Source organism: Mus pahari, chromosome 10 (genome assembly GCF_900095145.1).
Source record: "Mus pahari chromosome 10, PAHARI_EIJ_v1.1, whole genome shotgun sequence".
NCBI classification, from domain to species: Eukaryota; Metazoa; Chordata; class Mammalia; order Rodentia; family Muridae; genus Mus; species Mus pahari.
The window spans coordinates 65,659,344-65,675,146 of record NC_034599.1 but is presented as its reverse complement, the minus strand read 5'-3'; the positions used below and the strand labels follow the sequence as shown (position 1 = coordinate 65,675,146).

Genomic DNA, 15,803 nt, shown 5'->3' with positions numbered 1-15,803 from the left:
AGAAGAAGAAGAAGAAGAAGAAGAAGAAGAAGAAGAAGAAGAAGAAGAAGAAGAAGAAGAAGAAGAAGAAGAAGAAGAAGAAGAAGAAAAGAAAAGAGAAGAGGAGAGAAGAGAGAAAGAAAAGGAAAGAAAAGAAGGAAAGAAAGAAAAGTTACTTAAAGTAAGCATAGTGACCTATTCTGTAGTTTGTCTTTTTATTAAAAGAACTTTGGGAGTTCAAGATCAAAATGACAACACTTCACAGCCAATGGCAGTTACATGAAATAAGAAACAAAAAAACCAACTCAACTAGCTCGTCAATCCCTACACTGACAAGAATGAACTCTCCTGTGTTTGTCTTGTATTTGAGAGGGTCTGCCTATGCTCAGTTCCCCACATTTGCTAACTTCCTGATTTTAGATTCCCAATTCTTTTAATGAATTTTATGATTTAACAAGCTGAAATCATGATGAACTTTGTGAAAAAAGAAAATGAATACTAAGCCAAGAGCAGATTTAGCCCACAAGCCTTCATGTAGTCTCTATACACACCCTTTCCTGAACAAAAAACAATAGAGAAAATAAATATTGATTTATGTCTTTTTCTGTTCTTTTTATGAAGGCTACATCATTATAGGAACTAGGAAATTAAATCTATGAGTAAGTACTCTGTAACAATTACACAACCACATGTTAACTCTGAGCAAGTAGTAAATTAATATCCTGCCTCAGTAAAGATTTGTCATATGAAACTGACCCAAAATAAGTCCTGTCAAATTGGATCTAGGCACAGAAGACTCCAATGCACATCTTAAGAGCTAAAAAGAAAAAAGATTAAACAGGCACATTGAAAAGTTCTGACATATTTATGTATTTAAGTCTAGCTAACCTAGCAAGATCATAGATAGGTTTGAGACTCTTCTTCTTAAACATAGTCTCTGTGATATGTATATTGCTTAATCTCCTAAATAACTCCTCAGAGTCTTAAGTTTACTATAATTATAGACTAATAGCATAAAATGGAGCAAAAATCACATAGAAAATTTACTAAATTTTATTTTATAAATATGGTTTTTAAATACTGCAACCAGTTTTGATATACCAGAAAATCAGTGACAGAATGTCTCACTAAGCTGACTGTAACTCAAGCTCAGCAACTATTTTACAATATGTAAGCTTTTACTGCAGAGTTATCACAGAGAAACTAACCTCGTGAGTAAATGAGAAGAGTGAAAGGAATCTGAGCGAGCCTCAGCTATGCTCACTTAATGGATTAACACGGAGACCAGTTCATACAGGTCAGAACATATCTGAACAAGCCAGAGAAATCCATTGAAGAAGCATGGTAAAGAGGTTCAGCAAGTGAAATGAAACTGAAAGAAGGTGATGGCTCTCTTAGAACCAATGCCTGGGAACCTGCAACAACCAAGTCCCAAGCTTAACACAACTCCAAGCTCAGCCTGAATACAGTGAGCCCTCTGATGCAAAATAAAATTTACTTTGTTATAAAATCATGGTAATAACAATCAAAATAGCCACAGGTTATCTTTTTAACACTGAGAAAAACTATATAGTTTTCCCGAGTTTAGTTCTGACTTTCTCCCCTGGTACTGATCAAACCCTAGGTCTTGTACATGCTAAGCCTGTGCTCTACCACTGAGCCACCCCCTGTACATCTTTGTATGGGAACCAGACTCTTTTCTGATGGCTCCACTGTAGGCATAGCTTAATTTTAAGTGGAAATCTCCAGGTAAACTCATTTCAACAGGTAGATACTGTTTTCTTGATCAAAGACACCTAAAAAAAAAAAAATCAACTACAGGAAAGTACTGGAAAAGAAGAAACAGAGTTCTTCTAGTATACATGTATTCCTACTAAGAAGGAACTAGGATATATGGTGTCCTAATTCTAACACAAAAGTAAAAGAGATTATTCAAAAAATAGCAAGACATAAAGATTAGAAACTTACTATTAAGTGTAAGTAACCCTCATTGATTTCCCTGCATCAACTGGGTCAGCAAAAAGGACTACCACTAATAATCTACATACATATTCTGTGATAATTAACCATAACATAAAAGAAATCTCTACTATCATATTTTTGAATAGTGAAATAACTTCGTAATTTAATGAATTAAATTTAGGGCAAATTATACAACAAGATGAGAATTAACAAAGATTAATAAGACCAAATAAAAATGAAAGATTAAGAAATATTAAAGACTATAAACTCAATAAATTGGCTATGAAGTGTTATCTAAAAAGAACAAGATAACAGCAAACATAATTAAGACTTACAAGCAGAAAGATGGAGTCTCAAAGGAAGGAGAGAAAAGAAATTATAACACAAATTATCTGATGCAAAGTAATTTAGTGGAATGTATTAAAAAAGCAGGTAAGAGCTCAAGGCTCTTAGAGCCACTACTATTCCCACAGAGCTTTAACAATTACTCTACATGATAATGCTGAAGTACAACAGAGTTCCCGTGTCCACCTTCTCTTAAGAAAGAAGGAAAAACAATCAATAAAATATAATATCTACTGGGAAGCAGGAGCCATTACCCTGGAATAATCAAGCAGATTACATATGTAACATCCTTTAAAAAGAAAGTGTATATCAAACTCAAAATCCGTTCAGTACCAAGGACAAAGCTGCTGATGTTATTTCAGGACAGGACCCTGTATTAAGGCAACTGAGCCAAGAGAGTAGACTCCTTTCCCTTAGTCTGGCCTCTAATCTCTCGGCCTATACTCTGAAACAGCTTTTGGAAAAAGCCTTCTAAGGTCCAGAGTTGGGGATTTAACAGTCAAGTCAGAGTGCATTTCACACCTGAAGTAAAGGGAAAAGGTTAAGAAAAAGAAAAGGTGCAAATGAGGATAAAGGTTGATTCTTCTCTCTTTGCTCATGATAGGCTAAGGTAGAGCCCTGCTTCATTCATACAAAGAATCTAACAACAAAAACAAAAACAAAACAAAACAACCCATGAGTCACGTTGTTTTCAACCTGAAACTCTACCCAGTGCCATGTTAACAAAATGAGCAACATCACAAAGTGATGGTTCAAATATCCCGAAATCTAGACATAAATACTGAGTGTCCCTAAGCCCACAGCCCCATTTGATCATAAAATCATCTGACTTCGGGACAAAATATACTAAAATCCAGTCAAACAGTGTTCTTCAAAGCCAGTGGCGGGGAGGAGGAATTCTCCATAGCGTCTGCTTCATTTTTCTTTAACTCTAAAAGATATTCTAAAGAAACAAAATAAAGAATGTAAAAAGAAATTAAGCCGTTACATGTGTAAAAGACATGAAGGCATCTAAAGATTTCACCAAAGTTGCTCAAGCTCCTGAAGTATCCACCTACCCCTATTCCTTTGTTTGAAACAAGCTCTTATTATATAGTGAAGGCTGTCCTTGAACTCATGATTCTGCCAGGATTACAGACATTTTGGATGAACAATAGTCTGTAAATGAAAATACAAAATGGTAGCAAGCTCCAAATTGGAAATTGCTGTGTTTGCTCTGGAGGTATTTGGTGAGGGAGCATTAGAGACATAAACAGTTTGGTGGTTCTCAGTCTCATTTTAGTGAGCAGCAATGCTTGTTCAAACAAAGACACTGAGATGAATAACAAGAGTCCCTGATTCAAAGGACATAGGTGGAGCCTATGAACCATAACATTTCTCACAGGTTCTGGGCAACGCAAGCACTTCTAGCTATGTTCCACAGGAGGAGACTCATTGACTTACCCAAGAGTATCTAGAAAATATGCAAAGGAAATCCAAAGAAATACCCGAGCTTTTATAATTATAATTAATAGTAAAGGGGAATCATTAATCTTGTGAGAAAAAATATCCAGCTATTTGAGGGGAAAGAGAATTTATAAAACCTGAAACATCCTGGGAAGGAGAGAGCTGAACACCTTGTCACAATGCAAGAAACATGAAAAGAGGACTACGCACAAACAAGACTAAAACAACACTATGGTACGAGAAGCAGGCCATGACAGACATCTGTACCTCAGAGACACAGGAATCAAGTACATTTTACAACATGGGGAGAAAAAGAAAAGAAAGAAAAGCACTGAAAATAAAAATAAGGGTGTTTACTGTTGGCTTCTTTTAAAAAGCAAGAAATGTAAGATAAAATATGCATAATAAATCATAGAATAAACAATAAGAAAAACGTGCTTTATACCAGGTAAAGAAAGGTCAAATTCTAAGTAGAAATGAGGCATCAGAAGGAGAAATCACTGCTTATGACTCCAAACTTTACACACAACTTACACTCCACAGCCACATTCATATCCAAGGAATATGACCTCCTTTCTACCTGTGTTTCAGTGAATAATCTCAATTTGCCAACAGTGTCCTCAAACCCACTGTAATGGGAAGGGGACAGCCCATCTCAGCCTTCTCAGGGTTGGACCCCACCCCATGGTGAGCCTGGATGATGCCAGCAAGCTGCATGTGGCACTTGTGCTGCTGCCTGGACTGCCTGCCAGGTAGTACATCATTGCTGTTAAAATAACGACCAGAGGGCAGCAAATGAAGATATGTTTTCTTTCTTTCTACCTGCTGCTCCTGACCAGAGTTTCTTTCTCTCACTGCAGAACAGAAAAGAATATAGGATTTGGTATTGTTGTTTGTTGTTGTTGTTTTCCCTTTTGGCAAAGCAAAAGCAGTTTCTGCTGTTGACTTTCAGTCCCCATTCCAAGGAGCAGGCAGGGGAATTAGCATTTAGCTTTTGTGGGAAAATTTGTTTCCCTTTAATAGTGTCACACATACTACTTCTTCCCACAAAATAGTTAGCTTCTGGAAATCCCAAAATCAGGGTACTTCCCAAACTTCTCTTTTCTTTTTAAACTTTTACTTATTTGCTTAGTTACTTGAGATAGGGTCTCCCTAATCCGAAGTCCAGGGTGGCTTTGAATTTACCTTCCCAAGCCTCCTGACTCAGCATAAGAGCTGAGACTGTAGGTGTGTGCCACAGGGTCAACTCTTATATTCCTTTCAAAATAAAAGGCTGCTTCATCTGTTCTGCCATTTACTTTATGTTATGCATCTAGTCTTAACCCAGATTGTGTGAATTAAATTTCTGTACAGGCATTGTTTTCTCCTGTACTTAGTAAAACCTAATCTTCCCCCCAAACTTGCTTTTTCTTCCAAGTATTAAGACAATGTTACACAATCTACCTGAAGGTGCTCCAACCCAGGCCAGACCAAGAACACCATCATCAAAATCCCGGTCTGTGAAGACATAGGCCAGGCAGTAGTCATCATGATTCTGCTCAGAATTCAACTCCAGGAACTTCTCCACACCAATATTTGGGAAACGGAAAGGATTTGTAGGGTCTTTTTCATCAGAGGTTGTATTGATCTAAAATCCAAAATAATAACTGAAGTCAATGATTACTTCTAGTTGTTCTCTCTCCAGCCCCTCCCACAGACCTGGACAACATTCTCATGGGTTCCAGAGATGTTCTCCCTGGGCACAGCTCTGAACTCATTGTAGAAAGCATAAACACACAGACAAAAAGAACAAAAGGAGAGCAGGGCAGGGAGAATGGAGCCGATGCTATTAAATGCCTCAGCAAGGATCTGGAGATTCCTAAACAGAAGCATGCAGAGAAGATGCTGCATCTCTGCAAGTTCTAACAAATGATGTGCGGTTTCTCAAACTCAACTGCCTGAGCAGGGCTCTTTATGGGAGCTCTATGAATGGGGACAAGTATAAAAACATAAAACCTCATCATTAGCTTTTAACTAGAATAAGTTTGAAATGCAAGGCTGAGTTTGCCAGATTTTCCTGGTCCTTCTTGCCTAGAAAGCAGGTAAGTTAATCCTAACTTGATCCACTGTTTTCTTGGATGTATACAAGAATTTTGAATTCTACTTTCACTTCACTTCTCTTAGTGTTTAAGCTAAGTTCCTGCACATCTTTTTTCTGATACTTGGCTATTCTCCTCCATAGTCCTCCTTCACAATTTGAAGAACAATCAACACCAGACCTTTACAGCGTTGGAGGGAATAGAGAGTTTAGTAAATGATTGGTACTCTGAAGATAAAAATAAATAAAAAATATGGCAGCTTCAAAGTTCATAACTGAGACTGTAATTTTAGTTTAAAGCAATAATACTTAAATATTTACTACCTGTTTTTAATATAGCTAAAATTTAGCTTCAGTTTTTAGTTATAGCCATTAGAACAGAAATGTCAAGAAATTGCAACCAGTACCCTGTGGTTCTGTTCAACAGTTCTGAGAGTTACAAATGATATTACAACAAAAAAGGATTCCATGGCCAAATTTAGAGCTTTCTTTCTTTGAGGACTTCTCAAACCTGATATATGACATTCTAAGCTGTAACATTTCAAGATTATAAAAATAAATGTTTCCCCAAATTCTAATTTTATTTAAACACTGCCTTTATTTTTCCTCAGCCCTAGAATAACAAGTGGGGCACACCCAAAACAACACACACAAAGCAAACCTTAAGAAATTAGTAATGGGGGTGGGGGGCAAGCAATGTTTATCAGACAAAAAACAATACTGTTTTACCTCTACTATAGTCTCAATTAAGGCCTTGTAGATTTGATCCTTGTAGTGCTTTGTGTACATGCTCATGTGGTATATACATGTGAATGCAAGCATATTTGTATAGAGGTCAGAGCTTGGTACTAGGTATCTTCCTCTAAAGATTGCCACTTCATTTTTGAGACATGGATGCTCCCTAAACCTGGGGCTCATAAAATTAGCTAGCAAGCCCAGCCAATGAGCTTCAGAGATCAGTCTCTCTCTGTTCTAAGGATGAAATAAAAAGCAAGTATTTTCTTTCTTTTTAAACTTAGTCCTTACTAATTTTTTAACCTTAAGTTTTATTTATTTTTATTTTATGTGCTTTGCTTTCATGTATATAAATATATCACAAGCATGCAATTGTCCATGTTGGAGGAGGGGTGCAGAAAAGGGCATTAGATCCTCTGGAACAGGAGTTACAGACAGTTGTGAGCCACCATGTGAATGCTAACCAAACCCAAGTCCTCTGGAAGAGTGTGAGTGCTTTTAACTGTTGAGCCCATCTTTCCAGCCCCCTTAATACTTTTTAAAATGGATCTACTAAAGTTCCTTACTCTTATGCGTTTCACCATGAAGCTGATGTTACGGATTCCGGAGAAGTCTGTAGTCTGGTAAATTGTATCAATTGCTTTAACATGACTGGATATCTAGTAATTAAAATAGAAAACAAAACATTTTAGGGGCAATACTGAAATATGAAAAAGATAATTTCTCTTTGTAACATCAAGAGTTATTTATGCTGCACATTTAGATTTTAAAATATGTATGCCATATGTTGAACAGAATGGAAAAGATGAGTGAGCTAGGACAGAGTGGATACTCTTGTCTTTCCCAGACTCTGGCTAATCAATCAACCAATGCATCAATTAGAAAGTGTACCCCTACTTCAGTCCTATTAAAAACTCCTTCATCAGTCCAGCCTGCAGAGTCCCACTCCCTCTGTTCTCACATGCTGCTGGCCTTAGTGCCTGGAATGTCTGCATTAGTTTGAGTCCTTAAGACTCAAACACCGTCTACAGGGATCTAGCAGTCTCAGGGCATGCATTCCTTCCTCCACAACAGTACTTCTGTTGCTGCACTGACACAAATTCCAAACACCCTGATTACTTTCTACAACTAGGCACTGTTTCAGGGGTCAGAGATAAATTAATAAATGAAATAGAGAAGGTCTCTATAAATTAATAGAGGCTTACTGTAATTAAGTATACAAGAGGGAAAGATAATCTGAATATAAAATAAATATGGTAATATCTACTTAAATTCTGAAAGGAAATAAACTTAGTGAAAGAACACAAGAGGCGTTTGTTTACTTAGCTGACTCCCAACTAAGCACTGGCTGTAACCACTCTGCATGCAACCTTCCAATTTTATCTACAAAAGAGCACCCTGGCTACCATCTAGGTGGAAATATGTATGTGCCATTTCAAAACTTATTGAGAAGGCACAGAAGACAGTCAAGAAGTAGCATTTCAAAAGCAGTCCACACCGACAAACACTCTGGGGGGCAGGACAGCAGTGCTGAAGGGTCCATCCTGAACTCGCATGCCTGGCCTCAGCAGCTTCCAATGCCTCGCCCAGTTTCCTCACTGTTTCTGCTCCATGCACATCTGTGGCGATTCAGATATGTCTCCAGGCAGGTTTACATCGCCTGCTTTACTTGGAGTCCCTTTCTTTTTACCCTTTTCTTTTCTATCTTTCCCTCTAAATTTTCCTATCTCCTTCTCAGATGGTGACTCCTCCTGAAAGGGTCACTTAAGGTTACCCTACTCCTTAGGGAATGTTCAAGAGCACTTTCTCTTCAAAAATACTGTGGATATTAACATTACCCATGTTTACACTGTCTCTCTACAAAGGTGCTTCCCGGCCTTTAACTGTGCTCATTGCTCTCCATTATTCCATTATTCCCAAATTATAGCTTATTGCATCCTTTCTATTTCTCACATTTCTTAAAACCCTGTCTATCCCCACCACCAAAACGTAATCACCACAGTACTTCTATCTTCTCATGCTCAAATTCTTTGTCAAAAATAAATTTTAATACACTTTCTCTAGGTATCTTCAATGTAAAAAGACATTTTAAAGGGTACCCTAAAATATTCTATTTTCATAAAGATTTTCATACAGGTACAGCAAACCTGTAATCCCAGCACACTCAGGAGGCTGAAACAGAAGGATTACCATAACTTGCAGGACAGCCTCATAATGAAGTGAGCACAAGCCACTCTGGGCCACTCTGGGTCACAAAGAACCTGTTCTCAGCAGGGAAGATGGGAGACAACTATAAATAATAACTTTACTTGGAAAATGCTAAGTAAGTACAATGAGATACAAAACAGAAATTATAGACTTCTAGCTAAAAGAAAATTCCTGCTCTCTCTTGCAAAATCCAAATGAAAAATGGAACTGTTTACAAAGGTGAGTTTCATACTTGTTTACCATTCATGTCACCAGACCAAAATCCAAAACACTTTTTCCCCAAAACAAAACAAACAACAAAAGCCTAAGTTTCAATGTTACTAGCAACTTTTAAAATTGTTTCCTTTATCTCTCTTCTGATTGGCAATCCAAAATCTAAACTGGACTTTCCATCTCCTCTACACTAAGTTTACAGACTTCCCTATGACACTACTGAAAAAATAATACAAAACAATAGGAGAAAACTCCTAACACAATGAGTAACTTTCAGTACCTGAGCAATCACTGCTTCTCGTGTTCCATAGTATTTAAAGAACAGGTGGTCTGTCTGAATATAGAGCTGACAAGTATTTCGTTCAGCCAGAGTTGTGCGCTTTTTCCTCAGGAGCTCAGGACCACTACCAGCAGCAAGCTCCTCTGGATGTGCCTGTACATCAAAGTCATTTCTGATAATTAGCTTGTTTTACAATTATAATTTTACAGTTAAGAACACATATGCTAAACAATTTTAAATCACATGGCTATGCAATACCCCCAAGCATTTCTAAGGTCACTAGAAGATACCACATTGTATAAAAGGGCCACTAGAAGTTAGGAAGAAAGATACAAGTGTGAGAGGTGGCTAGTGGACACCAAAAGCTAGGAGTGGAGGATCGCCATGCTCTGGTGTTGTATGGCTCAGCAGGACAACTGTGCTCTAGTATACCCAATGACAAACTCCCAAACAAAGAGACTGGGAATCCTAACACACACACACACACACACACACACACACACACACACACACACACACACACACAGTGTATGATGATCAGAGTCCTCAGCATTTCCATTTTTTCAGGTGTTACTATTTGTGTATGTGTGAATATGTGTGTGTGTGTGTGCGTGCGCCAAACCAATAAATATGTACATCATGTTGCTTACATTTTATAATATTTAGAATTTACTTATAAATAACACTTTTGTCCATAAAATATTCTCCACATGGGTAACTTACCTTTTGAAACAATTCCTTCATCTTTAAACATTTTCAAGGTGTATAAATATATTCGTTTAAATGTAAAGCAAGTCTTAATAGTCATGTATAATAATTTAATATCATCTTTCCTTTCCCATCTATGACCTAGTCTTAGCAAATTTATCTCCTCCAAGCATTTTCTCTGGCTCTGCCACTTCACCTAAAGCTACCTACCATGTCTGGATTTTGAACTGGTTTTCATACTGTAATCTTTGCAAAACTGAAGCCTTCTATGATTCTAAAGCCCACAGCCTGCCTGCCTCCCGCCATTCTTTGTACACACTAATGCTGTCTCTCTGGATCTAGTTAGTGTCTTTCCTCAGATACAGAGACTGTTAGTTCACCCATTTTATCACTTCACAGAGCCATGTACCTATCTTCCTTTTACAATGCAACCTTACATTTATTATCTTCTGTCTAATTTCTGTCCCTAACTCATCAACAACTAGAATATAAGTTTTTGAAGAGGAACCACATTGTGTTTGTTTTTCATATAGTCATCACTTAGTAAATTTAACATAAAGTATTTCTTAAATGAATAACCACAACTGCTGAATTCAAACACTCAAAAATGTTTAAGACATCAAAAACATCATGTTAAGCCTAATTTGATAGTCACATAGAACTTAAGTTTTAAGTCACAACTCTAAATCTACATTCACATTTTATGTTTTCCTTCTTCCTTGATAATTCTGTTAATTTATACAAACTTAAATGCTGTATTATGTTCACAAAAAAGAGATGTAACAGTGTGATAATAAATACATTAATTTGTTTCCTATAATATTCATTTTATTCTATATGTATTACAGAAACTATATCATAAAGATACACAATTTTAAATAAAATTTTCAAATGCTATTATAGTCAAAAAACAAAAACAAACAAACAAACAAACACAACCCTATTTCTACCGGGCAAGTTATATAGCTCAGTGGGGGGTGCTTGGATGGCATGAAATGAGCCCTAAATTCAGTTCCCAGTCACTGGGGAGGGAAGAGTCAATACAGTCCTAAGCAGGACATTTGGAGGAAGCATGTCTTTAATACTATTTTCCTCTATATACTCATTTAGGTTGCTTCTAGGTGCCAATCTGTTCAGATTGAAAATGACTGAAAAGTATTGCATGGGCCCAAATTTGTGTTATATAGTTTATCTTTACAATCATGTTACTTTATACATAAAGGATTTGTATGTTACTCTTAGCTACACTTAAAGTTGTATATACAGCTTTTTATTTTATTTTTTTTAACTTTGGGAGGAAAGTCTGAATGCTTCAATATGAAAAATTTTTTTTAGTAAAAATTTTTAAATTAAGTTATTCTTAAATGTGAAAAAGACTGTCAAGTAAAGAAGTTAACATAAGTTAAGCAGTCAAGTTTATTAATTATATAATTCAGAATTTCTGTATCTTTATTGGGCTTTATTCTTTGTCTAATTATTCTCTAAGAAGTGGACTAAAACCTCTGTCATATGGTCTTTCTACTGCTCCTTTTGAGTTAGTTGATTTTAGCTGATGGTTCTGTTTAGAGACAAGGTCTCATAATAGCAAGGCTAGCCTTAAATTCAAAGTGGAGCTAAGGACAATCTTGAAGTTCAGATCTTCTTACCGGTACTCCCAAGTGCTAGGAATACAGGCATCTATCAAGTGAGCTATAGCCCCAGGCTCTGCTTTATATAAGTTTCAATTTAATGCTACAACATGAGAGAACTAAACCTTTTTAAAAATATTTATTTTACTAATGCTTTCTTGCCTAAAGTCTACTTTGATATTAACAAAGTATATATAATACTGGTAGGAATCTGAAATACTTATATCTTATATGTTGTTTTTTTTTTCAGTCTTTCTAGATTCTTATATTTTAGAGGAAGAAGTTAACTTAGAGATAACCATATAATCCTGAAGTTAACAAAATCAAATATACTTTTAACTATTCACAAAAAGTTTAGAACCTGAGAAAACACTTGTTATCTTTCATATGGCCTCAGCCTTCCAGTACTGGGATTCCGGCATGGTGTTCACTACCATGGGCAGTTTTACATATTCTTAAAGCCTGTTTTCCCCTGGAGTGTTTATCTAGCATTTGCCTAGACACTTAAATGCTGTAAAGACCTGGGAGCATGGTAATCTATCAGAGAATGTTTGTGATGAAAAAGTTTTAAATATCAAATGGAAAAAAGGGAAAGATCAATGTGTAATTAAAATGTCCAAAACACTGAGATTTTATTTAGGGTGAATAATCATCTTGGTTTGTCTAAAGACTCAAGATTCAGTTTTAAAACAGGTGATCAGCCACCGATTTACTATTGCTAAATTATGTGGATGGCCTCTTGGAGTTGAGACCAGGTCTTCTGGAAGAGGCTAAAAGAGGAGGCTCTTTATCTATAGCATCTCTCTAGCCCCAAATTAGAACAGTTAATTTTCATTTATTTAAATGAGAATATTTCACAACAGTGGTATAAATGTTTCACAACTCCTTGAACATATGTTTGAAATGAAGAAACCCTTGCCCAAGTCCATTATGCTTTTTAACTTAGAGAATGCTGAAATCCTTACCCGTGTTCCTTCCTCTACTCCAGTCATTTGGTACTTCCTCATCCTTTCAAAAACGGAGTGATCTGCACAGCCCCCCTGTGGGCCGTATTTATGGGGATAGTCTAAAGCAGAGAAGAAAAATCATTGTTATATATTTAGATAGAGCCAGCATCTTATCAATAAAAATTGACTATCCTAATTTGGGGCTGGAGAGATGGTACAGTGGTTAAGAGCCTCTTTTTCCAGCCTCTTTTTAGAAGACCGGATTCCAAATCCCAGCAGCCACATGGCATCTCACAACTAACTGTAATTCCAGTTCCAGGGGATCCATCCAATGCCTTCTGTAAATACCAGACACAAAACCAGTGCAGAGACACACATGCAGGCAACATACATACCAAATAGAAGTACATTTTAAAAATTAACTATCATAATTAATGAAGGCCATAAGTGTTTACTGAACATTCATGAGAAAGACACTATGCTAGGGACCTGAATCCTAGCAGCTGTCTTCCTTGATAAAAATCTAGCTTTTTGTCTGTGGACAACTTCTGAACTCAAAAACAGAATCATAATCATTTTTTATTTTGGACTTAACTTTCCCACTATGGATAAAAAGAATATCTTAAAACTGTAATTTACCTCATTTTGATATTTATAACTTTCCTTTCAATACATTACATTTTCCACACTACAAATGTACAAATTCCCTCAATTTGAACACAGTAAGGTCAATATATGTATCTTTGGTTTTAGGTCCTTCTACGAATACTAGCTGACCTCAGATAAAGTGACCTCCAAAAAACACTTCATGGCATGATAAAAAGTAGATTTATTTTAAATTTATCCCATATATAATCCAAATTAATGCTACACAAACTAGTATTTTAATCATTTGTTCTCCATATATTAATTTATCCTTAGCTAAGCTATTTTTGATTTCAAATAAACTATTCAATTTAAGAGAGTCATTTAAGTACTTATTCCATTCTCTCAACATTCTAAAAACTTCTTTCTTACTAAGTTCATGAGTATATTTTACAATCCAATCCAATAACCACAATTAAGAGAACGTACAAAATCAAACACCAGGATATAAGTAGGACAGTATGCACTGAAAAGTGCTTGAGCAGTAACTGTAGAAACCAGGAAAATAAAATGGGACCATTGCCAGGATGGGGTTTGGGGAACAATAGAGGCGGAGTAGAGGGTACAGTGATCTGAACAGGGATCACTTTTCCCAACGTGAGGGGCTCCTTAGGGAGGAGTGGGAGATAAATATAGAAGAAGGTGGGAAGAGTATAAAGGGGAAGGATCTGAGAGGGAGATAGGGAAAAAATGGGCTCTTTTAGAAGGAAGGAAGGAAGGAAGGAAGGAAGGAAGGAAGGAAGGAAGGAAGGAAGGAAGGAAGGAAGGTAGGTAGGTAGGTAAAATAACAGTAAGGATGTCTGAAAAGGACATAGTATGATAACAAGATAATAGTGTGATGAGGAACCATACTATTAATTATCAACCTTAACAAAAAACTTATAATACATAAAGTTCTGTATATAAATATATTTAAATAGTTTTAATGAATTTCTCATCTGGGATGACAATGCTCCCATCAACAGTCAAAGACCACCTAAAAAAACCACCAAAACCAGACATGAGAAGGCTGTTTGAGCTCTTGGTCAGGGTTCTCCAGAAGACTCCCCAAACATATAGCCTATTGCTGTGGCCTTTGGTTTCTCCCAGAGGTGAAAACAAAGTTCTGATGCCCTGAACTGGAACTGACTTGAATGCCTCTCCCTCGAGGACTAGCTTTCATGGTACCAGAAGGCATCATGCAGCTTCCAAAGGCAAGGAGGAAGGCAAGGAGCCAATAGTGTATACTGCAGTAGGATCACACACACCTTGGGGGCATCCAACAGCTCTCTAATTGGGTTTAAGTCTTGCTTAAGAAGAAGAAAACCACTTGTGACTGCAATCACAAGTGGGGAGGGAGGAAGGGAACCTGGGAGGGAAAGTGGATGGGGCAGGGGGATGGGGGTGAGAGGGGAACCTGATCTGATATTGGGTGAGAGAAAAGGACTGAAGCCCTGAGGGCCAGCAGAAAGAATGGAAACAGGCAACCTCAGGAGATAGGTTTGGGGGACCCTCCAGAATGCACCAGAGACCTGGGAGGTGAGAGACTCTCAGGACTCAAAGGGAGGGACCTTAGATGAAATGCCCCACAATAGTGAGAGGGAACTTATACAGCCCACCGCCAGCAGGAAGACAAGGGATCAAATGGGGGGGGGGCATCCCACAGTCACAACTCTAACCCATAATTGTTCCTGTCTGAAAGAATTACAGGGATGGAAATGGAGAGGAGCCTGAGGAAAAGAAGGTCCACTGACAGGCCCAAAGTGGGATCCAGTTCAAGGTCCTAAGGTCTGACACTATTACTGAGGCTATGAAGCATTCACAAAAAGGGACCTAGCATGACCATACTCTGGAAGATCCAACAAGCAGCTGAAAGAGTCAGATGCAGATATTTGCACCCAATCAATGAACAGAAGCAGTGACCCCTATTGTTGAATGAGGGAAAGTTGAAAGAAGCTGAGAAGAAGGGTGACCCTGTAGGAGGACCAGCAGTCTCAATTAATCTGGACCCCGAGATCTCTCAAACACTGGACCACCATACACCAGCTGATATGAAGCCCCCAACACACATACAGTAGAGGACTGCCGGGTCTGTATTCCTTCAGAGATGATGCACCTAACCCTCAAGAAACTGGAGGCCCCAGGGAGTTTAAAGGTCAGGTGGGGTGGAGGGTGGAGACATCCACATGAATACAGGGGTATGGGATGTGGAACAGTCGGAGGGTGGATGGTGGTGGTGGGGAATAAAATGTGGAGTATAAAAAATTAATTATTTAATTAAAAAATAATAATAAAACCATTTCAAGTACTGGAAACCTAGCTAATCACTCAGTGCTAGTGAACTCATGGATATTAGAGGAAACTCTACAACTCTCACTATTTCTACCAAAAATCTAAACATTCGTCCTTCAACCTGGAAGTATAGTTTTCACCCCACATTAAGAAAATCTCTTTTTGCAACAGAGACCATTACAGAAAACCACAACCAATCAAAATACCGAGTTGAAGCCCAGTCCCAATGGATGTATCTACAAAACACTCCCACAGGGAACACCATAGAAGAGAAGGCAGAAAGATTTTAAGAGTAAGAAGATCTGGGAATTTGTCTCCTAGAAATATCAGAAGCCACATCCATAAAGTCTCACCAACAT

The 15,803-nt window shown here is 37.4% G+C and overlaps 1 protein-coding gene across 1 annotated transcript in view; it reads right to left on the bottom strand.

Moving 5' to 3' along the window:
• The window catches only part of Adam10 (ADAM metallopeptidase domain 10), a 116,494-nt gene that overhangs the window by 27,902 nt on the left and 72,789 nt on the right, over nucleotides 1–15,803 (bottom strand). The window contains exons 5-8 of the mRNA XM_021206021.1: nucleotides 12,547–12,647; nucleotides 9,246–9,398; nucleotides 7,111–7,203; nucleotides 5,176–5,359 (exon numbers count right to left, since the gene is read on the bottom strand). Coding sequence (XP_021061680.1) covers nucleotides 5,176–5,359; nucleotides 7,111–7,203; nucleotides 9,246–9,398; nucleotides 12,547–12,647 — 531 coding nt within the window. The remainder of the gene's footprint in view (nucleotides 1–5,175; nucleotides 5,360–7,110; nucleotides 7,204–9,245; nucleotides 9,399–12,546; nucleotides 12,648–15,803) is intronic.